Genomic DNA, 22,492 nt, shown 5'->3' on the forward strand with positions numbered 1-22,492 from the left:
GTGTATGTGTGTGTGTGTGTTCTTTTTGGTGGTGGTGGTGGAGGGGGAGGGGGGTGCCAGCAGGGCCAGCCCTGAACTCGCTGGACGGAGCTACAGACCCATGGGGCCTGGCAGTGGCCGCTGAGCGAGGGAGAAGACAGCAGAGGGGTTGCCAAGGTGAGGGGATGCCTCCGAGGGGGGGGGGGGGGCTCTGACTTTGAGTGTGTGTGGGGGGGGTGGATTAGCGCGGGGGGGGGGGGTTCCTCTCGAGACCTTCCCCTGGGCGGGTGTATGGTCCCCTGGGAAATTGTTTCAGTTGGTGTCCGGAGCTGGGGGTCCCGGGTTTGGGCACTTTTGAGTTCTCAGAGGACTCTGGTACGGGTAAGGCCGCGCACTCCCACCTCCCCGCGTGGGTCACTTTTTCCACACCCCCGCCCCCGCCCCTCCAGGGGCAAGCAAAGGCACGGAAAGGAGGGCAAGGAGGTGCCCCTCTGCCCTGGGGGGAGGGGAGGTGGCTGCCCCTCCCTAGACGGTTGATGCCAGAGGGAGGTAGGTCCTTGACAAGCCCCTATCCTGTCCCCCCATAAAGGCTGTTGTTCAAGGGTGTGGCTGGGGGGGTAAGCGAGCCTCAGATGTAGACCTCATGGTGCCTGAGAGAAGGGGGAATTTCCCCCTCAAAAGTGCTCCACGCTTGGCTGCTGTAGACGCTGAGATTTCCCGGTGGCTGCGCAGAGTTAACCCTCCTCGTGCTGAACGGGTTCCACCTCCCCGCCCCCACCGCCACATACACATATTGGGCAACTCAGAGAAGCTCTTTTGACTTTTGATCCTGTGGTCCCGCGGTCAGAGGGCTCGCGAATGGAGGGACAGAGGTGATTGGGTTTAGGCCACGAAGCAGGCTGAGGAGGACGGTGGACGTCCAGGCTTGCCTTCCCAGTTGGGAAGTGTTGGGGAACGCTGGCCCCGCCCCCTCGCGCCGTGGCCCCTCCTCCCTGCCGGTCTTCTGGGGCGTGACGGGGGGGGCGCTTAAAGCTTAAGGTGCCGCTGTCGGGGGCAGGCCCGTCGACCCAGCTTCGTTGTAGGGTGGCCTCCTGAGGTCTGGGGATGGAGTAGGGGAGGAGATTTGAAGGCAGGGCCTTGCTGGGAGGCTGGTCACTCAACAAGGGTTTATAGAGGGAAGGAGGGGGGGCTGCCTTCTGCTTAAGGATTACCTGTCTCGGCTTGGGTAGGGATAGAGGGTCAAAGGTCTGAGCACCATGGGAAACAGGAGAGGAAGAGAGAAGAGAGGAACGGAGTCCTCCCTTGAATTTGGAACACAGACCAATAGGTGCCCCACTCCAGGGTGAGAGAGGTGGTAGAGAAAGGCCTATTGGAAGACCCTGAGCAGGAGGGAAGATTCTGCCTTTCTGAGAAAAGAGCTAGAGGGGATAGAAGCTGGTGGGTTGGGGGAGCAAGAGGGTTAGGGAGCAAGAGTCTCCAAAGAAGGGGCCCCTCTGTTCTCTATCCCTTTGGGAGTCTTGGGAGAGGGGAGTGGCTAAAAGCCTAACAGGAGGGCTTGGGTTACTGGGTTGGGGGAGACTCAGGGAGTTTCCATCCCCATCCTCTCTCAATCTCTAGGAGAAGGGCATTACGGGAAACGGGGGCGGCTGAGAGACCCCGGGGAAAACACTGGTTGACCCTCTCCACCCTGCAGCCCACCCAGAAATAGGGATGCAGCCCTCTCCCCTACTTCTCCCATCTCCTTTCCTCTCTCCCTGTTTTCTCCTCTGCCCTTGGCCTCTAGCCCAGCCTCTAGCTTCCTCTTCCCAGCTTCTAAGCTCTTCACTCCAGGCTTACTAACCCTACTTTTTCTCCAATCTTTCCCACCTTCTTCCCAAGTTCTCTCTGCTTTTCCCTTTCCTCCATCTCCACCTTGCTTCTTCAACTCTCTTCTCGCAGCCCCTCCTCTTAGGATGATGGGATCTGGATGTGGAAGGGGCCCTCACAGCATGGTGTCGCTTACCCCTTGGAATCAAATCCTATTTTCCAGACTCACTGGCTTAGTGGCCTTGGCAGGTCAGAGAACCTCCTTTAGTTTCTTCATCTATGAAAGGGCATAGTTTCATATTTTAAAATTCATTGCAAAGCTCTAATGAGATAATGAGCTTTCGTGTAATGCCTCATACATAGTAAGTGATCAATAAATGGTAACTGTTACTGCTCTCCCATTCTCTTCTTCATCATCCAGCCTGGTCCTTTTCAAATTATCTCATGGAGCCCTGGGATTTTGAGGGGTGTCTCTAGTGACACCTTTGGGGTCAGGAGATAGGGAGAGGGACGTAGAAGCAGTAAGATTCCAGGCCTACCACACTTGCTTTCAATAAAGAAACTCCAATTTTATGCCTTTTATATACTTGGGATTCCACAGATTAAAAACTAAAATTGCCCTCTACTTTAGAAATTTTTGGAAAGTTCTGCACGTATCCAAGCCTCATATTTTATGAGACGAGAAGATCGAGGCTCACAGTGGGGAGGTTCCTTGCCCACAGGACCAGAGCCAGCTCAGAGCTGCAATCTGAGTCCTCTGCCTTCTCTCAGAGAGCTTTCTGTACTCTGCCCACCTCCCCTGTCCTCCCAGCCCTCTGGCTGCATCTCAACGCTTCTACGCCATCACCCCTTTGACTACAACTGAAGGGATTATCTTGTTTCAGGCACTGACCAAAGATGTCCCCGGTTTGAGGTGGTCTGGCTGTGAGTGGTGGTGGGGATGGTCTCTGGGATCTGGGGTCTAGAGGAGGTTGCAGGCTGCCCCCAGAACATAAGCCAACTTTCTTGGGTGCCTCTCAGAGTGGCCTTGTTCCTTTCCAGAAGGCACCCTCCACGCCCCAGATCATGTCTCTGTGGGGTCTGGTCTCCAAGATGCCTCTGGAAAAACTGCAGCCGCTCTATGTCGACTTTCCCCAACACCTGCGGCATCTCCTGAGTGACTGGCTAGAGAACCAGCCCTGGTGAGTCCTAGCTACCCCACACTGGTCTCCTCCAGGTCCTCCTCCACCCACCTTCCCTCTCATTAGATTTTCTCTGTCCCGTTTTGGGATTCGGGATGTGTTATTCCCTGTGTGGTGGCCTGGACTTAGCGGGGAGTCTGTGCCACACCAACCAGATTATGCACGTTGACACATGGAGTCCCCCACCGCCTGAGGAGCCCCAGCCAAAGAGGAAGGAGGTCAGGACTGGGACAAGGGACCGTCCCACAGCAGCTAGAAAATTGGGGAACAAAGGGCACATGGATGAGGCTGTACAGGGCCTGGATGGAGACTAGGACTGGGAAGGTGCTGCTGAGCTGTTTGCTGAGGGATGGAAGGTCAGTAGAGCTGAAGAAACCCTGACCCGAGGCCACCTCATCCTGCTCTTCCCACAGGGAGTTCCTGGTCGGCTCAGACACCTTCTGCTGCAACATGGCTAGTGTGCTCCTTTCCACCACTGTCCAGCGCCTTCAGGCTTCGGCGGGAAAGCAGGGGGAGGCGAGCCCCATCTTGCAACATATCAACACCCTGGAGGTGGGGACAAGGAGGGGAGGGACTAGGCTGGAGTGGGGCTGGAGTGGAGCTGGGATGAGCATTGAACACCAGAGGAAATTGTTTGGATGCTGGAGCAAGTTGGTGTTCCTGTAGTTAACTGTTAGCTAGCATGCAAATTAGGTTTTAAAAGCATGCAAATGCATGAAAACTTCTGGAGTCTACAGTTGTGCTGCCTTCAACCTTTCGGTGTGCTTATGAATGGAGGGGGTGGCGTGGATTGGAGGGGGAGGACAACATGGGTGAGAGCGAGGCTAACCCAGTCCGCCACTCTTCATTTCTCTAGAGCATATATCAAAGGGACCCCCTGAAGCTGGTGGCCACTTTTAGACAAATACTTCAAGGGGAGAAAAAAGCTGTTTTGGAACAGGTATTGTTAATACTCCACCTCCCATCCCATCTCAACTCACTGGACTTTAGCCTCAGCCATGAAAAACTAGAAGGAATTTGAACTTCAGGAGAGGCTCAATGTTTTAGGCCCAGGATGACCAAAGGCGGTTCCTGGGGTCAGAGTGCCCCCCAAGCCAAGCTCAGGGAAGCTTCAAAATGAGGAACTGAGGGTAGTGAGGCCTGGGGAGGAGAGAGCAAAGAGTAAGAAGCTGATTCTGCCAAGAGAGAGGTCTTATCCCTGGGAAATTCCAAAAGATCAGGGAGAACCTTCAAAGCGGAAAGGGAGCCGGACAAGGGAAGTAGCTTGTTTCCTTTTGGCAGAGCATGGCAGCAGGCACCCCTTTAGGGAATGCAGGCCTATTGTAGAAGGATGGACGGAGTATCTCACCTCTTGCCGTCTGTCCCTCCCGTGCAGTTCCGGCACCTGCCAATGCCCTTCCACTGGAAGCAGGAGGAACTGAAGTTTAACACAGCCCTGCAAAGGCTGCAGCATCGGGTGGGAGAAGTTCGCCTTCTCCGAGAGGCCCTGCAGCCGGGGTCTGAGGCTGGCCAAGGTGGGAGCTTGGGTCTGGCACTCTAAGAGGGTTCTGGAGAGTGGGTGGGAGGGATGCCCTCTTGGACCTCACCCTTGACCGAACCTCAAATTTATCTGTACCCCTCATTTCTGCCCTCACCCTCAGTGTCTCTGCACAATTTGATAGATGCTCCTGCCAGTGGAAGTGGGCCAAGTGAGGTAAGTGATGGATTGGGAGGTGAAGTTTGAACTCAAAGTACAGTCCTGGAGGGATCTCAGTTCTGTGGCGGGATGGAGATCAGGCCTCAGAGGAACACACATTGTGGTGGGGTAGGGGAAGGCCTTAGATGTGAGAAAGAGAGGCGTGCCCTCAGGGCTGGGGGAGTAGACAGGCTGGCCCTGGCTCAGGCCTCCCCTGCCCACAGGCCCTGGCCACGTTGCTGCAGGAGACTGTTGGGGAGCTGGAGGCTGCCCAGGCCCTGGTGCTGAAGAGGATCCAGATTTGGAAACGCCAGCAGCAGTTGGCAGGGAATGGCGCGCCCTTTGAGGAGAGCTTGGCACCCCTACAGGAGAGGTTGGGGCAAGACTGATGGGATAAGAGGGCGGGCTGGGGTTAGGTGCCGGCTGTCCCTGCTGGAGGACCCACAGGTGTGAGAGAAAAACCAGGCAAGTAGGCCTTGGTGTGGGCCAAGGCTCAGAGAAGCTGATTCCAGCAGGACTGTGCACACTGTTGTCAGGTCGCGTCCTGTAAAAGTACGCCCAGCCGAGGGGGCTTCGAGCAGGAACTCATCTGGTCCATGCTTTTCTTTTCAAGCCCCTTGCCCAGAGGAATGGGAAGCCTTTTCCTATTTGGTCTGTTGGGCGGAGGCACCTTCCAATTTGCACCAAAGTACCATACGTGCTGGCAACTGACCTGGGTACCAGAGTCCTGGGGAAGAGGCAGCTGGGTTTCCACAGGGGTCCAGGCACAGAGAAGGAACCTCACACCCAGAGTTAAGGCAGGTCCCCCTGCCCCTTCAGCCCAGGTGCCGTGCAGCCACACCCACTGTGCATCCCGCCCCTCCACACCACTACCCTGCTTTCTTTCTGGGTTTAGGGGTAGGGGGTTTGAGCAGGAACAGGCAGCCTGAATTCTGTGTCCCCTGACCACTGTCCTGGCCCCAGGTGTGAGAGCCTGGTGGACATTTATTCCCAGCTGCAGCAGGAGTTGGGGGCAGCTGGTGGGGAGCTTGAGCCCAAGGCCCGGGCGGTGCTGATGAGCCAGCTGGATGACGTCCTGCGAACCCTTGTCACCAGGTATGCCCCATAAGGCCTCAGCCTGGCCTAGAGCAGACCCCGACGAGGGAAGATGGTTAGGGCTGTGGGATGGGTACCAGGAGGGACCCGCCGCTAACTCCCCTGTGTCTTCACTCCTCCCAGTTCTTTCCTGGTGGAGAAGCAGCCCCCTCAGGTTCTGAAGACTCAGACCAAGTTCCAGGCTGGGGTTCGATTCTTACTGGGCCTACGGTTCCTGGGGGCCCCAGCCAAGCCTCCGCTGGTCAGGGCTGACATGGTGACTGAGAAGCAAGCAAGGGAGCTGAGCATGCCCCAGGGGCCCGGGGCTGGAGCGTAAGCTGGGGCTGGCGAAAGCCTGTTGGTTGGTGGAGGCCAGGGGAGCCTGCGCGTCTGGCACCCCAAAGAGCAGGGTGATGGCGATGGGGGGCCTCAGAGTGTTCGGACCCTGAATGGTCACGGCAGAGGAAGGGAAGGGACCCGTCGGGGCTGGAATGGGATGGGGAATCATGACTTGGCCAAGATAGGGACCCTTCTTGAGAATCCAAACAGGGAAATGGAGATTTAGGGCCGGTCATCCACGCCATTCACCCCCGGACTCAAGCTCCTCCCCACCCCTGGCCCTGCTGGGATGCACCCACTCAGTCTCCGACCTCCCCTGGCAGAGAAAGCACTGGTGAAATCATCAACAACACTGTGGCCCTGGAGAACAGCATTCCCGGCAACTGCTGTTCTGCCCTGTTCAAGAACCTGGTGAGGGCTTCAGGGAGCCGCGGTGAAGAGTGGGGCAGGGGGTCCTCAGACTGAGGGACTGTCCTTGGAGAGGGTGTCAGGAAGCCAAGAGACCCATCTCTATCCTCACCCCTGCTCTCCCTCCCCACCCCCTGCAGGGGGTCCTCAGACTGAGGGACTGTCCTTGGAGAGGGTGTCAGGAAGCCAAGAGACCCATCTCTATCCTCACCCCTGCTCTCCCTCCCCACCCCCTGCAGCTTCTGAAGAAAATCAAGCGCTGTGAGCGGAAGGGCACCGAGTCTGTCACTGAGGAGAAGTGTGCGGTCCTCTTCTCCACCAGCTTCACGCTTGGCCCCAACAAACTCCCCATCCAGCTCCAGGTGAACTGAGTCTCGGGCTGCCCACACTAGGACCCTGGCTCCCCTCCACGCCACACGCTGGGGCCCCGGATCCTCGCTCCTCATGAGAGCTCCATAGCCCGTGCATCTGGGATTCATGGGCACTGGGGTCAGGGCGAGAGTGAGAGGAACAAGAGGGCACATGCCGGGGAGTGGTGGTGTGGCGGCCACTGGCACTTATTATACATTTCATGTAGACCAGGGTGCTGTTTTCAGTAACACACACACACACACACACAGAAATTTCACAATAACATTATGAGGTAAGTACTATTATCAGCCCCATTTTACAGGTGAGTCCATTGAGACACAGAGAGGTTGAGGAATTTGCCCAGGCCACACAGCTATGAAGCGTTGGCACTGGCATTTGGAACCCAGGGGTCTGGCCCTAAAGCACGGACTCATAACCACTTCTCTACGGTTAGGCCTTCATCGAGCTTCAGGAAGCATTCAGTAATACCCCGGGAGCTTTTATCTATGTTGCGTGAATGCAGTGGCTTCCCTGCATCCTCCGAGCCAGCCCCTTGAGGAAGCCCCTTGCTCCATAAGAAGATTCCCTTCTTCTCACCCTCGCCAGGCCCTGTCTCTGCCGCTGGTGGTCATTGTCCACGGCAACCAGGACAACAATGCCAAGGCCACCATCTTGTGGGATAATGCCTTCTCTGAGATGGTGAGGAAAGACCTGGAGTGGCAGTGGAGGGAAGGAGGGGAGGAACAGGGGCAAGGTGGGCTGTAACATGGGGAGAAGCCGGGGGCAGACATGTTCAAATGGGAGCGGCCATAACTCCTTCTTCCATCATACTCTCTAACCTCATGCTGACCTCTTTTTATGCCAGTCTTAAAAGCTATCATGTTGTAGCACCCTAAACTATTTTTGGAAAAGCACCATCTTTGTGAGTGAGCTCAGGGGGATAATGCCTGGGATGGGGAGCTTTGGGGAGGCGGGGGGAAGGATGAAGGCCCCTCCTGAGGAAGAATGAGGATGATAGCCTGAAGTGCCCTGTCCTTCCCACTTCACCCCAGGACCGCGTGCCCTTTGTGGTAGCTGAGCGGGTGCCCTGGGAGAAGATGTGTGAAACTCTCAACCTCAAGTTCATGGCTGAAGTGGGGACCAATCGGGGGCTACTCCCAGAGCACTTCCTCTTCCTAGCCCAGAAGATCTTCAATGACAACAGCCTCAGCATTGAGGCCTTCCAGCACCGTTCTGTGTCCTGGTCACAGTTCAACAAGGTCATTCCCTGCTTTTTGGACCTCCCGCCCCTAAACTCTTCATCCTTGAGGCACTCAGGGCCCTCCCAACCTCTGTGCAGAGACTCACTGCTGGAGTCTTCACAATGCCCCATCATGGCAATCAGGGAGGCCTCTGTCACAGCCCAGGCAGGAAAACCCTTCAGCCGGGTGGGTAAGTCCAGAGGGTGCATTCTCTGGCATCCCCCAGGTTTTGGACTGGAGGCCCTCTGTCCTCCCTCTTTACCAGCAACTTGCATGACTCATCCAGACTGTGTGTAAACACACGTCTGATTCAAAATGACTTTGACCCATTGGGGAAATATGTCCCATTGCAAAAACCAAGATGAAATCCCACAGGGACACACACAGTAATACCAGCTACCATGCGCTGACACTTTACTATATGTTTAGCACTTTATGTATGTTATCTATTTACCCCTCCCAACATCCCTTTGAGGAAGCTACTATTATTATCCCCATTTTACAGGCGAGGAACGTGATGCTCAGAGGGGTTAAGTAGTTTGTCCAACGCCTCACAGCAGGTGAGGCTGGGATAGAACTCCATTATTTCTTGCTCTTAGCTACCATATTTTACTGCCCCCAAAGTGAGGTGGCTCAGAACTGGATCTGTTACAAGAACAGGGAGTGTTCTTGAAGATCTGGGTGACATGGTTGATGACCAGCTGGGTAAAAGCAGTCACGTACTGCTCTCTTAGCAAAAAAGAAAGGAAAGTCTGCATGACCAAAGGATGTATTAGCAAAGGGAGCAGGACACTCACACCTGGCAAGCTACCTTCTCTGGACTCCACTTCCACCAGGTCTAATCAAGGATGGGTGGAGGACAGTTGTTATGAGGGACTCTGGCCTGGACTTCCTGGGCTGCATCCCAGCTCTGCCTCTCACCAGCTGTGTAGACCTGGGCAAGTTACTTGACCTTTCTGGGCTTTCATTTCTTCATCTGTAAGATGGGATGCTTATAGGCTTGTAAAGATCAGATAAGTTAATTCATGGAAAGGGCTTGGAATACCACCTGGCACCTGGTAAATGACTGCCATTGTCACTGATGAGATCTCAGATCCAGTTTGGTCCTTCAGCCCTGTGATTCTGTTGTGTGGGCCCTCACAGCCCAGTGCCTGTCCTACAGGCCCTAGCTCTGACCCTCCTGTGTTCACACTAGCTCCCCCTTATTCCCCAGGAGATCCTGCTGGGTCGTGGCTTCACCTTTTGGCAGTGGTTTGATGGTGTCCTGGACCTCACCAAGCGCTGTCTCCGGAGCTACTGGTCAGATCGGTGAGTCCCTGCCCCAGTGGCCTGAGCAGTTGTACCTCTAGCTCCTTCTCCACAGCCAATGCCCCTACCCCCATCCTCTCCTTCATCCTGGCCAGGCTGATCATTGGCTTCATCAGCAAACAGTACGTCACTAGCCTTCTTCTCAACGAGCCTGATGGAACATTCCTCCTTCGCTTCAGCGACTCAGAGATTGGGGGCATCACCATTGCCCATGTCATCCGGGGCCAGGATGGTGAGGTCACCCCAGCCAGTCCTCTGTTTCTGTGCCTGTGCCCTCTGGGGTTTCTTCTGGGAAGGAAATGTCTTGGCCTTCCTTGATGCCAAGCCTGATCTTCAGGAAGTTCTTCCTTAGGTCCAACTTCTCTCCTCCCTTCTGCAGTCTACCTTCTCATTGTGAGCTCTGTAGTAACAGAGACTGGTGGGTCTCCCTCCTCCAGCACTCTCACCCTCACCTTGGTAGATTGAGAGTGGGTCCTCTGGTGGGACTGGATCAGGGGGAGAATGTCTGGACGGAGGGGACTCATGGTCTCATTCCTATTGTAGGCTCCCCACAGATAGAGAACATCCAGCCATTCTCTGCCAAAGACCTATCCATTCGTTCACTGGGAGACCGAATCCGGGACCTTGCTCAGCTCAAAAACCTCTACCCCAAGAAACCCAAGGATGAAGCCTTCCGGAGCCACTACAAGCGTGAGCTGGAGCTCGCAGTTCTGAACCCTTCCTTTGCCCATCTCTTCCATACTCCCAGTTGCCCCTCTCCCTACACACTGTATGTCATCCCTGACTTCTCTCTCCATTTTTGAAGCCCATTCTCCTACTTGCCCATCAGCTATGCTCACCTTTTGCACGTCCCTTCCTCCCCAATCCTGGGGCACTCCATGGCTCTCCTTTCCTCCCCAAAACAGCTGAACAGATGGGTAAGGACGGCAGGGGTTACGTCCCAGCTACCATCAAGATGACTGTGGAAAGGTGAGTGTGGCGCTGTGGACAGTGGGCAGGCCTGGTACTACTTGCTGGAAGAAGCGGTGGCATCAGCCCTTGGTCAGTCACACGGACCTCCTTCCCTCCTCCAGGGACCAGCCACTTCCTACCCTGGAGCCCCAAATGCCTACCATGGTGCCCACTTATGATCTTGGAATGGCCGCTGATTCCTCCATGAATATGCAGCTCAGCCCAGACATGGTGTAAGGAGCTTGAGAGACAGGAATGGGAGTGGTCTGTGCAGACAGGTGTTTAGCACGGGCAGCTGGGAAAGCTGGGGCCGAAGTAGGGAATTTCCCTTTCCACGAGAGGGGTTCCCTATCTTGAGGCAGGAGGTGGGGGTGTCCAGGAGAACGGCTGGCGTCAGGGGGGTCTGCTTTCTCTCCCCAGGTCCCAGGTGTACCCACCGCACTCTCACTCCATCCCCCCGTACCAAGCCCTCTCCCGGGAAGATGCGTTGACAGCTTTCCCAGAGTAAGTGGAAGGGACAAGGATACCCACCTGCAAAGGGGATGGGCATTTGCATTTGTTAGGAGAGGCTCCACCATAAGAAAGGGGCAGCAAAAGGCTAGCACTCTTTTGTCTCTTCTGTCCACTCCACTGAGAGGTTAGTGGTTAAGTTCCAGACTTAGCCAGGTTCAAATTCCAGCTCTGCCACTTACTGACTTTGGGCAAGTTGCTTCATTCTGGTGCCTCATCTGTAGAATGGGGAATATTGATAATAACGCTAATAATAACTTCCTCAGGGGATTATTGTGAAGGTTAATTGAGTTAGTAATACCTGCAAAGCTCATAGCAGGAGCTATGTTAAGAATTAATATTACCTCGCCTGCCCTTGAAATCCACTGTCATAAATTTATCTGTTGTCTGGATTTTTATTTATTCATCTGTTTTGGCCTTGAAGTGGCCTAGACATTTTTCTTCCCCAAGTAACACTCATATAATAACTGCAGGTGCTTATTAACTCTTAGACAAGCCACAACATCTCCCCTCCCGGGAGTTGAGGTAGGGTGGAGACTGGGGAGGCTTAGAACCACCAGAGTCTGGAGAAACATTAGAAATTAGCGAATTCAGGGGTGCCTGGGTGGCTCAGTGGGTTAAGCATCCAACACTTGGCACAAGACCCCCCTCCCCAACTTCAGCAGTTGTATTGTCATCCTCCTGCTTAGCACTTAGCAGGGATTCTGCTTCTCTCCCCCTCCCTCTGCTCCTCCCCCTCCCAAATAAATAAAGAGATTAGCTAGTTCAGCCCTTCTCTACTGCCCCAGCCCAATCCCCAACACATACACATTTTATAGATGAGAAGACTGAGCCCACGGCTTACCCAAGACTATGCAGTCAGGGAAAGGAGCTGGAAATTGTTTCCTCATTCAATGACCTTGACTTTGCAACACTGTGCCCTTGTTTAGCCTTCCTTTCTCTGACTGTACCCTCCTTCCTGTTTCCAGATCTCACCTGCAGATACCCCCCAACCTGAACCAGATCAACCTGCCCTTTGACCAACCTCACCCTCAGTGAGTGACAGCACCCCTCCTGATCCCATGCTCCCCATTCATTCCCAGCCTTATCGCACCCCAGTCTTATGGACTTTTCTGGTCTTGGCAGGGGCCTGCTCCCATGCCCATCTCAGGAGCATGCTGTATCCACTCCTGAGCCCCTGCTCTGCTCAGATGTGACCATGGCAGAAGACAGCTGCATGAGCCAGTCGGTGGGAGGGTTCCCTCAGGGCACCTGGTGAGTGGCAGCCTGGGGGTGTTGGCTGGGCGGGGGCTGGAGGAGTGGGTGCCATACCTACTCTACTGCTTCTCCCCTTCCTCCTTGCAGGGTTGGTGAAGACATGTTCCCACCCTTGTTGCCTCCTACTGAACAGGACCTCACCAAGCTTCTCCTGGAGGGGCAAGGGGAATCAGGGGGAGGGTCCTTGGGCACCCAGCCTCTCTTGCAACCCTCTCACTATGGGCAGTCTGGGATCTCACTGTCCCACCTGGACCTAAGGGCCAACCCTAGTTGGTGATCCAGATGGAAGGGGAGCCCAGAAAGACCGCTATTCTACCCCCACGGACCTGCTCTGGACACCTGCCCATGCTCCTGCCAAGCAGCAGATGGGGAGAGTGTCCTCCTATCCCCACCTACTCCCTGGTCAGGAGGAAAAGACTGCCAGGAAAATGCACAGTGGGTGGAGCCTATCCACTCCTTTCCTCCTACCACACACCCCTGTCCTCCCCCTTCCAATGCTGGAAGGGAAATTCAGGTTCCAAAGTGAGACACGCCCCAACACGCCTGCACATGCAGCACACACACACACACACACACACAGCTCTCCCTGGAAGATGGGCCTGAGCAGGAAAGGGGCTCGGCAAGAGCACAGCTTAGGGCACGGAGGACTTAACCGCCCACCTCGAGCCAGAGCCCAGGACACACATGTAGAAATACGCAGACACACGCACACATTTGTACAAGAGGCTGGGGACTGAGGGCTGGGCTCGGGTCCCAGCCCTGGGGGGATGGAACAGCAGTTCAGGAGGCCCTGGGTGCGACGTGGGGAATCTGTACACCTGGGTTACTGATGTGGGTTATGCCCAGATTAAAAAACAAATTTCAAACAGCCCCAAATTCCTGTCCGTCGGATGGCGGCTCTTGGTTATGTGTAGACTACAGAAGTACAAGGTCTGTTTCGTGTGCAGCTGTGCGAAAATGTGCCTACCCGAGACGTGTGACTATCCAGACGTCACACACATTCGTTGTTATGGCCCCCCAAAAACATGTATCCATCTGATCTTGCCTACGTGACAACCGAAGTTTGGAAGTATGAAAACACCGTACCAAAGACACCAGCGAATGTGCCAACTTCTCTGATGCATGCTAACCCCAAAGTACTCAGCTTTCGTATGACCGTGGCCCCAGTGGGTCTGTGTGGCTGTGACCTCTGTATGTGGCTCTAGCTTTGGTGGCTCAACCCCGCCAATCCTGCCCAGAGGCCGGGGGTGAGTCTGGGACCCAGGCCCAGGTGTGTGGTCCTCTGAGTGAATTAGGGGGCCTGACCTGCTGCTGCTTTTCTCTTTCCCCATCCACTGCCGGCTTCCCTCCACTCCCCCAGCCCCATGCCACCCTTTCTCCCTCCTGGGGGTCATCGATCCTAAGCCATAAAATAAATTTTATTCCAAAATAACAAAATAAATAATCTACTGTACACGATCTGAAAAGAAAGACGCTCTAACTGCTCAGACAGGTGCTGCGGTCCAGCCCCCAGCCGAGGGAGACCCTGAGTCCGACCCAGGCCTCCTGATGGGCCGGTCGAGGGGACCCCACATCCACCCTCCCCCCCACCCCCAGAGAGGGCAGGAGGGAAAAAGTTGCTGAGGACTTGGGGGGAAAGATGGGGATAGGTGGGCAAACTGCAGCACTTGTTAAATTAAAGAAACAAACTAGAAGCACAAAAATGGGGGAGCAGAGGGGAGGAGCAGGTCCAGTGTTCCCAGGCCCCCAGTTCTGGGGGGAAACGTTGCCATTTTTAGCTGTTGGACCTTACCAGGGAAGTCCCCTTTTCCCCCATGTCCAAACTGAATCCAACTGCTTATACCACTGATTCAAGCTACAGAGAATGGGAGTGTGTTGTGTAAGGGAGGGGGAAACCCCAAATACCCTGGAGACAGAGTCCTTGCCCCCTTGCTCTAGGCAAGGGTGAAGGGGCACCACGCACCCTCCTTGTGTCCTCTTGCCAGGCCCCTGCTCGTTATTGCTTGAAGCCCCATAGTTCTACGCCCATGGAGCAGGTGGGGAGGCAGGAGAAGGGCAGCGGGAGGATCCAGGGTTGTGACTAGATGCCAGGGATGGGGAATGTCAGAGTCTATGTGAGCCAGAAGTCCAAGTCCTGGGTCTGAGGACACCAGTGCACCCCTCACTGCCGGCTGGCCTCAGCCTCCACTTTGACACTGCTCCTGCGACCTTCCACCAGAGCAGGATGGGGTCCCGGGGCCGGGCATCGGTCCAGTAGCCCTTCCTCGAACTCTGTGGGGAGAAGGCGGAGGTTAGGAGGCCGTGGGGTGGCCGATGCAGAGAGGTGGCCGGACAGGAGGCAGAGGTAGAGAAGACTGCACAGATGAGCTGGATTTGAATTGCTGCCTCCTGCCCGCTACATGTTTACAGGTGTGTCGGGGGGGAGGGGTTCCATACCCAAGTGTGTATGCCCCCCCTCCCCCTTCTGGCTGTGTGTAGCGCTCTCTCTGTATATGTCTCTCTCCTTCTCTGTCTCTCCCGCCTCCGTTCTGCTGGAATTTCTGGTTCTGTCAGGAGCTGTGGGGGTGGCTTGGCTCTGACCTCTCCCCCTCCCCCCCTTCCCAGACTCTGCCGCCCCCACTCATCCCTGGCCCCCTCCCAGGCCCCACCTACCCTACCATGCCCCTCCAGTTTCTTAGAAGCCAAATCAGGGGGAACACAGGAAGCCAGCCTCCCAGCTCCTCCCCCAAGAAGAGCCCCCCCTTCCAGTCCCCACCCCCACTTCCCACCCACGCACAGTTTAAAAATACCAAGCCAGGGTTGGTGGCTTTGTCTGCTGCATCACTCTCAGCCCAGCCGCTCTGGCCCTCTGGCGGACTATGCCCTTCCCCCATCCACACACAAAGCATCCCCCTTTGGGCTCCTCTACTTCCCAGCTACGCAACCCCACCCTGACTCCTAGCCTACCCGACCCTTCTGCCTTGGTGGCAGCTCTATCCCTGTTGCCCTTCTTGGTGACCCTCGTTCCCATTCCCCTGGTCCCCCATTCTCTGTCCCCTTGTTCACCGCAGCGCCCCCTCATAGATCTCCATTAGGATCAGACCCTCCCCAGTGGGAATAAACCTGCAGGACCCTCCTTTCCTCAACCCAAGGCCTGGATGGCTGGAGCCCCACCGTCCTACCGCCTGCCCTCTCCGGTGACTACATCCCTCTTCCTCCCCCCGGGCCCCAGGACACCAGGATTGCTGGGTGGGGCCTGGGTGGCAGGGGTGCTTGGGGACGCCACTGCTGCTGCCTCACCTGCGAGAGGCGGCTTCGCAGGCACACAGGGGCTGAGGCGGCCCACGCGGTCGTGGGAGACGAGGCGGGCTAGCCGCAGCCCCTCGTCCATCAGTGTCTGCTGCAGGATGTGGCGGCTCCACAGCCCATGGGCTGGCAACGCCAGAGGCAGGTCAGCAGGGGGCGGCGTCAGCCTTGGGCATGACCCCACAGCTGTGGGCATGGGCATGGATCAGATCAGGGGCTACAGTCAACGGAACCCCCACCCTCAACCACAAAGCAGACCCGTAAGGCCCAGGCCCCTTTGCCCCCATCCAGCCAGGCCTCCCAACCCTGTTCCAGGCACTTGCCTCCTGGCTCCTTCCTCCCACCTACTCCACCCCCACAGCGAGAAGAAAAGTATTCTGATGCACACTCACCCTGCAAGTGTCCATCAAGACTCTCCCCAGACAGGCTGGCGCTGTCTTCCTCCAGGCTGGGGCGGTATGGGGGTGCATAGGACTCAGGGCCTGGGGGAGGCTGCTGGAGTTCAGAATGACTTTGCTCTCCAACCTGTGGATGCCCCAAATGGGGAAATGAGGACCTAGCAAGGGAGGGGGTTGAGAGAGGCTGCACTAATCCCCTGCATCCACCCTAGAAACCTACCTCCTGTTTTAACTTCTTCAGTGGAGGGCCTCCCAGTTCCTCGGGGTGAAGCCTGCGAAGATGAGAGCAGTAAGGAAGGTGAAGCTGGGGAGGGATGCACGACGGGCAGAGCACAGAATCTGGGGAGGAGCTATGCATTATTTCAAGACTAGAAAGAAGCTGGCTGAACAGGAATCTCTAACTCTGGTACTGTTGTTGTGGGTGAGCAGACAGAACCTGAGATGGATAGGAGGAGGGACCAGACCCAGACAAGTGAGCCTGGCGAAAAGCAGGACATGCACGTGGGTAGGAAGCAAGCCTAGATGCACCTGAACGGAAGATTACGCCCATGACCCAGCTCCTTGGCAGGATTCTAATCTAGGAAGGACCTGGAGAAAGGAGTCTCACCTGGAGCCCTTCAAGGAGGACAGGTAGGTGCTCTCTCGGGCCACTTGGCGTGACAGGGAAAAGAGCTCCACCCTCCGCAGTAAGAGCGTGTTGTCCCTCATGCAGAACTGGGCAGCAGCTTCATTGATGGTCAGCTGTGGAGAGGGCCACCGAAGCGGTCAGAATCCTCAGTTCCCACTGCCTTGCCCAGACCTCCTCACACCCTTCGTCATCAGACAAACAAAGCCCATCCATCAGATGCTTACTTAGGATTTGATACTATGCAGCCTTCTGAAGGAGGAAAACAGAGGTTAGCATCCCCGGCTTCCTAGGAACGCCTGGAGCCCCCACCACCTGAGCGGTCCTGAGCGGCACAGCGCGGGACGCTGGGCTCTGGCCTGTACCTCTGCTTCCCCCTCAGCCGAGGAGGGGAGCACTGCAGAGGCTGGGGTTGGGCTGTGTGGGGGCGACTGGGGCGTGGGGTCCTGACCGAGGGGCAGTGAGACAGACCTGGGGAGTGTGAACATTCTCCAAGGTGAGTAGGTTAAGGCCTCGCAGCCAAGTGCAATACTAGGAGAATGGGGTCCTCACCTCATGCAGGCTGAGCTGCTTGCCCTCCCGCCGCTTGGAGTCAAAGCGGCCATAAATGATGCTGTATTTGCGGATCTCCTCCTCCTTCTGGCTGTCGTTATCGTCCATCTCAAAGATGTGCCCCACGCTCCGAGCCAGCTTCTTGTTCAGCTTCAGCAGGGATGTCACCTCCCCAGCATCCCCCCTGGGGAAGCTCCGGAAGATCCTCTCCACACTCTCCACCACCATGCGTACCATCTCTGGTTCCAGTCGATCCGGACCACCCCCAGCCCCAGCTGCTGCCAGCCCCCCAGCCCCAGTTCCCTCAGGGACTCCTCCCCCTGCAGGTGGGGAGAAGGGGGGTGAGCCTGCCTCCTCTTCTCCTCCCGCCCCAACGTCGGATTCTGGAGTGCTCCGTCCTGGCCAGATCCGGGGGTCTCCTGCCCCAGGTCCCCCAGGCAGTGGTGACAACTTCTCTCCAAGTTCAAGGGGGCTCTTGGGGCTAAAACTGCGGGCACTGCCTGCCTTTTCCCCTGGGCTGCTGTGCCCATTGCTCATGCTTCCTTTCCGGGTGCCTGCAGTCTCGGAGATCTTGAAAAGTGGGATACTGGAGACAGGCACGGCAGGCACTGGCTGGCTGAAGAGCCCTGGATTGGTGGCCCATTCTCTCAGTGCCTTCTGCAGGCGTCGGACGTGGAGGGGCTTGGTGGCCATGCCCACGAGAGCCATGATCTCCAGGAACTCCTCCTCACCAGCCTCACACAGTTGCTGCACGTCGTCCCCTCCCTGCTGGATGAAGGTCTCGTAGTAGGAAAGGAGATTGGCGCGCTGCAGGACCCGGTAGAGCTGCAGCTCCCCCAGTGTCCGAGGCAGTGCCATGGCTCGGGCACTGGGCCTGGAAAGGAGGAGTGCAGGACAGAGAAAGGAAGGCAGTCAGTCTGGGTCCCCCTGCTGGGTACCAACCCACACTCGCCATTGTCATCTCTTTCCTGCCGGCTTCTCTTCCCCTCCTCTGAACGCGCTCTCTGCCCAGTACCCCAGCCTGAGCACAGACTAGGAGAACTAGGCATTACCCGGACGCATAAACACACCAGTGCCATCCCAGACGGGCCGCAAGTGCCAAAAGGCAGCCCATTCTCTCTGCTGAAGTCAAAGGCTCTTCACCACCATTCTCAGCTTTTACTTTTCTGGCCTGGGGCAAGAAGACCTTGAGCACTGCGGCCAGCCAGCACACCCACCCGTGGGATGGCTGGGCCTCCTTCTCCCCCAGCACGGTCTTCACCCTCCGCCCTCAACACCCAGCAGTCTCAGCATTACTCAAGGTGACTTTCTACACTGAGGTGCACGTAGGACCCCCTGTCCTCCCCACAGTGGACGCCTGGGACCACTGCTGGCCAGTTTCACTCCCTGGTGCTGTCCTACCCAGGCGGTTGCAACGGAGGGGTGTGGCCCTTTCTCACTCGGCAAGCCAGGTGGACCCCTGCTCTGCTCAGCTCCTCTGAGCTGTTCCGGAGGACCTCCCCTCTCCTCCCGACTGCCCAGTGCCCCTTAGTTGGCCCCTCTCCCAGCAGTGACCTTCCCCACCTGCTGGGTAGGTAGACCGATCCCTTCAGCTCAGGCGCAAGGAGGGAGGAGTGCCTCGATTGTTCTGCTCTGGGGCCTGTTCCGCCCCCACACACTCCCACAGTGGCAGCAGCAGTGGGCGAAACCCACCTACCTCCTCTCCCTCATTTTCCACCCACACCTCCAAAGTGGAGCGGAGGAGCGGCTCAAGGCCTCTTGAGGGAGGGGCTGCACCCCGAAACTCCCCTCCCCGTGCCGTAAATAAAGCTACAGAAAAGAGAAGGGACGCCTAAGGCATGCCCTGCTTCTCCAAAGCCCTGCTGATGCTCTCCCTTGGCTCCGAGGCGCCGGCTTCTCCCGGACCCTGGGGCTCGCGTACTTCGTACCAACGGAAGACTGAACCAGCACAGCAGCCCTCCCCCAGCCCTGTTACCAGCCAGAGCTCCAGGGCTTCCCCTGGCGTTTGGGGGCCCCCACATTCTTTGCAAGGGGTTCACATGCCAGATCACGCCGGCAGAGTAAACGGGGGATGGAGAATTAGGTACTACTCTTTCATATCCAGCTTCAACCGCTCCGTACCTGCTCCCAGGGCCCCCTAATTCGAAGACGCACCCCCTTTTCAATCAGTCTCCACCCCCCACCCCCGTCCCGCTTCCCCTCGTTCTCTCCTCGACCTCCGCCCTCCGGACCCCTTGCCTGAGTCCAGCTCCACCCATCTCCACTCCCCGCCGCTTCCTTCTGCCCACTAACTTGGGTCTGGGCTGCGGGGTCCGGCGGGCGCAGTCCCCTCCGCCCGGCGGCTGCTCGGCTGTGGGGGAGGGCGCTCTGTGCATGGACGGCCGGAGGCCACAGGGGCTGCCCCTCTCGGTGCCCAGCGCTCGGCGCCTGGCGCGCGCTGCCGTGTCCGCCGCTGGCCGGGCTCCGTCCCTCCCTCCACGTCTCCTCTCTCCGAGCCTCCGCGCCTCTGTCTGTGCCTCTGCCCCCCCCTCCCCGGCTGCGCTCGCCGCCTCTCCGCGCCGACGCCCCCGCAGGACGCACGGGGAGCGAGGCCCGGCGCTGCGCTGGCTGCCGGGCGGGCGGAGGGCGTGGGCAGCGCCGGGGGCGGGGGCCGGGGGCGGGGGGCGGGCGCCCGGGCCTCGGGGCCGGCGGTGGAGGCGCCGCGGCACAGCGTCGGAGAGAGGCGGAGACTGGGGGGAGGGGGCGTGGAGCGGGAGGCGGGGGCGGGGACTCGGAGCGGCGGCGCCGAGCTCGGGATTGAGGTGACCGAGGCCGGGCTGCGGAGGGCGGGCTTGGGGACCCGGCGGGCGGGGCGAGGTCGCTCCGTGCCGCCCACGCCGGATGCACAGCCGGCCCTCTCCGTGCCCACGTACCCACGTGAGCGCCCAGCCGGCGACATTCCTACTCCCCCCCACCCCCACCCCCCGGCTCCTACCCCTCCGAGCGGAGAGCGGAGTTTCGCAACCACGCACCGGTACACAAAAACACGGACAAGCGCACAAACGTGCACACGCGCCTCAACAACTACACGGACGCCCGCTGCCCACACTCCGGCCTCGCAGTACTGTACGTGTGACTGCTAGGAATGAGCCGGGAAAAGTTGGCGGAGCCTCGGGGTGCGCGGCTCCTTTTGGGCGTGCATCCGACTCCCCTTGAGTGTGCGCTTAGGGCAGGTCTGTGAGCGCGGGGTTCTGCAGGAATTCCTTGGCTATCCCAGCACCCTTACCCTGCAGCAAAAGGAGTCATTTGAAGGGCCATTCTCGGAAACCCAGGCCTCCATCCCTGCCTCGAGTCCCTGTCGAAGTTTGGGGTACAGGAATGGGCGGGTTAGGCTAGAAGCTAACGCGTCGATCAGTCGCGTCGGGTTGTCAGAGCATTGGTCAGGCAGGGATGGGCGAGGTACCCCTCCTTCCTCTACTCGTCGCACCCTGTTTGCTGAGAATGGGGACCTGCTCCTGGGGAATTCTGTGGCAAAGCTGGGATAGGGAGAACATCCATTCTGCGAGCGTTTTTAGGAGACTGCGCTCGAGAGAGTCTAATGGAAGATGGGCGGGAGGCCGGAGCGTCCGACGTGGCTCCCTGCGGAGGAGTTGAAGGGAGGAGCTCCTTCAAGGAGCCTAGTCCCCCTCTGGAGGCCCCCCCCTCGTTTGTTTCTCCTAGCCCCATATGGTTCCCATTACGCTCCCGCCCACTGCTGGGAGGTCGGGGTGGGGGCGGGGGCCGGCCGGGGCTCCGAGGGCCCGGTCCTGCGGTTCCAGGCCCCAACAAAATGAAGGCGGGGCGGAGGGGGAACTGAGCAGACCGGCCGGGGGTCAGGTTCTCCCTGGTCCGAAACCTCAGCCCCGCCCCGCCATTCCGCACTTCTGAGTGGCTCGGGGCCTGGCAGGGCGTGGGCGGCGTGGGCCGGGGCTGGTTCTACATTCCGGCTCAGCAAGGGGACCTTTCCGTCTCCGGTGGGGGCAAGGAGAGGGGGAGTGCATCCCTGGGTGGGATTTCGGTACCTAAGATTCTCTTCTCCTTAAGCCCCAAACGCAGTGAGGGGGTAATAGGAAAGAGCAGACAACCCCCCACCCACCCCTTCCAATCCCCAGTCCTGCAACTGGAGGGAGCGGCTAGACGGGCTTCCTTCGGGGACTCTCCTCGACCCCCTCTGAAGTGTGTGGGCACCCCCTCCCCCACTCTCCCCTGGTTATTTTGGAGCCTGGGCTGCCAGCCGCTGGCCTCGGGTTTCCACGTGCCTCCTCCCTCCCCCTGCCCACGCGCCCCGTGACGCACATCCTCCGCCCACGCAGCCTCTGTTCCAGGCGCCCCCCTCCCTCCCACCCGGGCCCCTTTGGGGCGGTGCTGAGCCCCCGGGTCCGGAGGGAGAGGCAGGCCCGGGAAAGAGGGCGGAGTAGCGAGTGAAGCCAGCGAGGGGTAACCAACTTGGGTCCCAGCCCGGGAAAGCGGACGAGGGAGGAGCTGATCAGAATCCTCCACTCTTCGGGTCTGGGGCGGGTACTCGGCCAGAGGAGGACGAAGGGAGACCGGTCCCAAGGCTTGGGCTAGCCCAGTTCCCTAGGGGAGTCAGCAGGGGGTCTCCCTGGGTGCGAACCCGTGTGGGAGAGTGAAACTCCCGAGTGTTTGTAGCTTTGTTTTTCAGGGTTGTCGTGAGGTTCAAATGAGAGGATGTATATGAAAACTCTGAAAAGTGCCAAGCAAATTTAAGACGGTATTGCTAGTTTGTGCCTCTGTATCCTGAGATAATGTATTTATATGTTTCTTTACATCGAGTTGTGTATCTGTCTCTCTCTCTAGGTTTGTATGTGAGCCCCTATGTGTGGATTTAAAAATACATACATTTAAGAAATCATTGACTTGTGAAGCCCCGCAAGAGGCCCAGAGCGCCCCCGCAGCCGGAGCTGCTGAGATGTCTGTTCTTCGCTTCCCTCCCACTCCTACCACCCCCAACTCCCCTCCTACTCCCTTCCGTTGAGAACTAGGAATTTCCAGCCTTTTGCAATTGGAGAGAGACAAAGAGACGGAGACTATGAGAAGCTATAGAAAAACAAAGACAAAAGACAGGTGGGGGGGAGGGATGATAAAAAAAAAGGTGTAGCACAAATACAAAAATCTTATTTCTTCTCTTTTTCTCCGTGAGCCTCATTATCCTCAGTGTGGATCAGGACCACTTCCCTACCTGACTCACCTGCTTCCTCCTCCCCCATCTGAGTGTTCTCAGATTACGCAGAGCACAGAAACGGATCCCATTTAATCAAGGATTAATTTATTGTCTACCCCGGTCTCTTCCAGGAAGGGAAACAGTATCCCCAGTCCCAATTTTCCAAGAACAGGGGAAAAGAGTGTGAAGAAGTGGGTGGAAGAGGAATGAGGAAATTGCTAACCAGAAGGATTGTCATTCTTGGGCACGTGTAGATTTTCATCTAGCAGATTGCACTGCTCACATTCCCCTCCCCTACGTTTTTACCAGGCCAAATCCAGTTCACTCAGCAAGGTCTGGCGCAAATGTCACC

General features: G+C 57.5%; 2 protein-coding genes and 1 long non-coding RNA gene across 8 annotated transcripts; 2 read left to right on the top strand and 1 right to left on the bottom strand.

Moving 5' to 3' along the window:
* The first annotated feature begins 1 nt into the window (after position 1).
* STAT6 (signal transducer and activator of transcription 6) lies at positions 2–13,550 on the top strand. Of its 3 annotated transcripts, none has more exons than XM_045873157.3 (22): positions 2–156; positions 2,827–2,966; positions 3,380–3,518; positions 3,823–3,906; positions 4,342–4,480; positions 4,607–4,659; positions 4,866–5,014; positions 5,605–5,736; positions 5,860–6,048; positions 6,378–6,465; positions 6,702–6,824; positions 7,420–7,512; positions 7,866–8,072; positions 9,268–9,362; positions 9,458–9,594; positions 9,906–10,052; positions 10,268–10,331; positions 10,436–10,546; positions 10,734–10,817; positions 11,792–11,857; positions 11,949–12,077; positions 12,168–13,550. In XM_045873157.3, the coding sequence occupies exons 2-22, from the start codon at positions 2,851–2,853 to the stop codon at positions 12,355–12,357; spliced, it is 2,535 nt and encodes an 844-aa protein (XP_045729113.1). In that variant the 5' UTR covers positions 2–156; positions 2,827–2,850; the 3' UTR covers positions 12,358–13,550. The 3 variants fall into 3 exon arrangements, with proteins under 3 accessions (XP_045729113.1, XP_064447128.1, XP_064447129.1); XM_064591058.1 differs by having other exon boundaries at positions 12–156; positions 2,830–2,966; XM_064591059.1 differs by lacking the exons at positions 2–156; positions 7,866–8,072.
* On the bottom strand, positions 13,483–20,725 carry NAB2 (NGFI-A binding protein 2). Of its 4 annotated transcripts, none has more exons than XM_064591061.1 (7): positions 20,206–20,725; positions 16,941–17,814; positions 16,371–16,504; positions 15,984–16,035; positions 15,758–15,890; positions 15,360–15,551; positions 13,483–14,351 (listed from the first exon to the last, which is right to left on the bottom strand). In XM_064591061.1, exons 1-7 carry the CDS (start codon positions 20,235–20,237, stop codon positions 14,242–14,244), a joined length of 1,527 nt encoding a protein of 508 aa, XP_064447131.1. In that variant the 5' UTR covers positions 20,238–20,725; the 3' UTR covers positions 13,483–14,241. The 4 variants fall into 4 exon arrangements, with proteins under 4 accessions (XP_064447131.1, XP_045729115.1, XP_064447132.1 ...); XM_045873159.3 differs by lacking the exon at positions 20,206–20,725 and adding an exon at positions 19,233–19,463; XM_064591062.1 differs by lacking the exon at positions 20,206–20,725 and adding an exon at positions 18,504–19,100.
* Positions 19,748–22,103, top strand: LOC135364419 (uncharacterized). The gene is made up of 2 exons (XR_010411493.1): positions 19,748–20,152; positions 21,777–22,103. It is a non-coding gene; the product is annotated as an uncharacterized LOC135364419 (long non-coding RNA).
* The last annotated feature ends 389 nt before the right edge of the window (positions 22,104–22,492 follow it).

Source organism: Mirounga angustirostris, unplaced genomic scaffold, assembly GCF_029215605.1.
Source record: "Mirounga angustirostris isolate CCGP_5_RB_7025 unplaced genomic scaffold, mMirAng1.0.hap1 SCAF_5, whole genome shotgun sequence".
Classification (NCBI taxonomy): domain Eukaryota; kingdom Metazoa; phylum Chordata; class Mammalia; order Carnivora; family Phocidae; genus Mirounga; species Mirounga angustirostris.

What these genes read in the sequence shown, in the direction of transcription:
- STAT6 (XM_045873157.3), top strand. Translation starts at nt 2,851, where the DNA reads ATGTCTCTGTGGGGTCTGGTCTCCAAGATGCCTCTGGAAAAACTGCAG. An exon ending in AACTCCCCATCCAGCTCCAG is followed by an intron (nt 6,825 to 7,419) that starts GTGAACTGAGTC and finishes CACCCTCGCCAG; the next exon opens with GCCCTGTCTCTGCCGCTGGT. An exon ending in TGTCATCCGGGGCCAGGATG is followed by an intron (nt 9,595 to 9,905) that starts GTGAGGTCACCC and finishes TTCCTATTGTAG; the next exon opens with GCTCCCCACAGATAGAGAAC.
- NAB2 (XM_045873159.3), bottom strand. Translation starts at nt 19,315, where the DNA reads ATGCACAGAGCGCCCTCCCCCACAGCCGAGCAGCCGCCGGGCGGAGGG. An exon ending in TGAAGAAGTTAAAACAGGAG is followed by an intron (nt 15,891 to 15,983) that starts GTAGGTTTCTAG and finishes GGGCATCCACAG; the next exon opens with GTTGGAGAGCAAAGTCATTC. An exon ending in TCTTGATGGACACTTGCAGG is followed by an intron (nt 15,552 to 15,757) that starts GTGAGTGTGCAT and finishes CCATGCCCACAG; the next exon opens with CTGTGGGGTCATGCCCAAGG.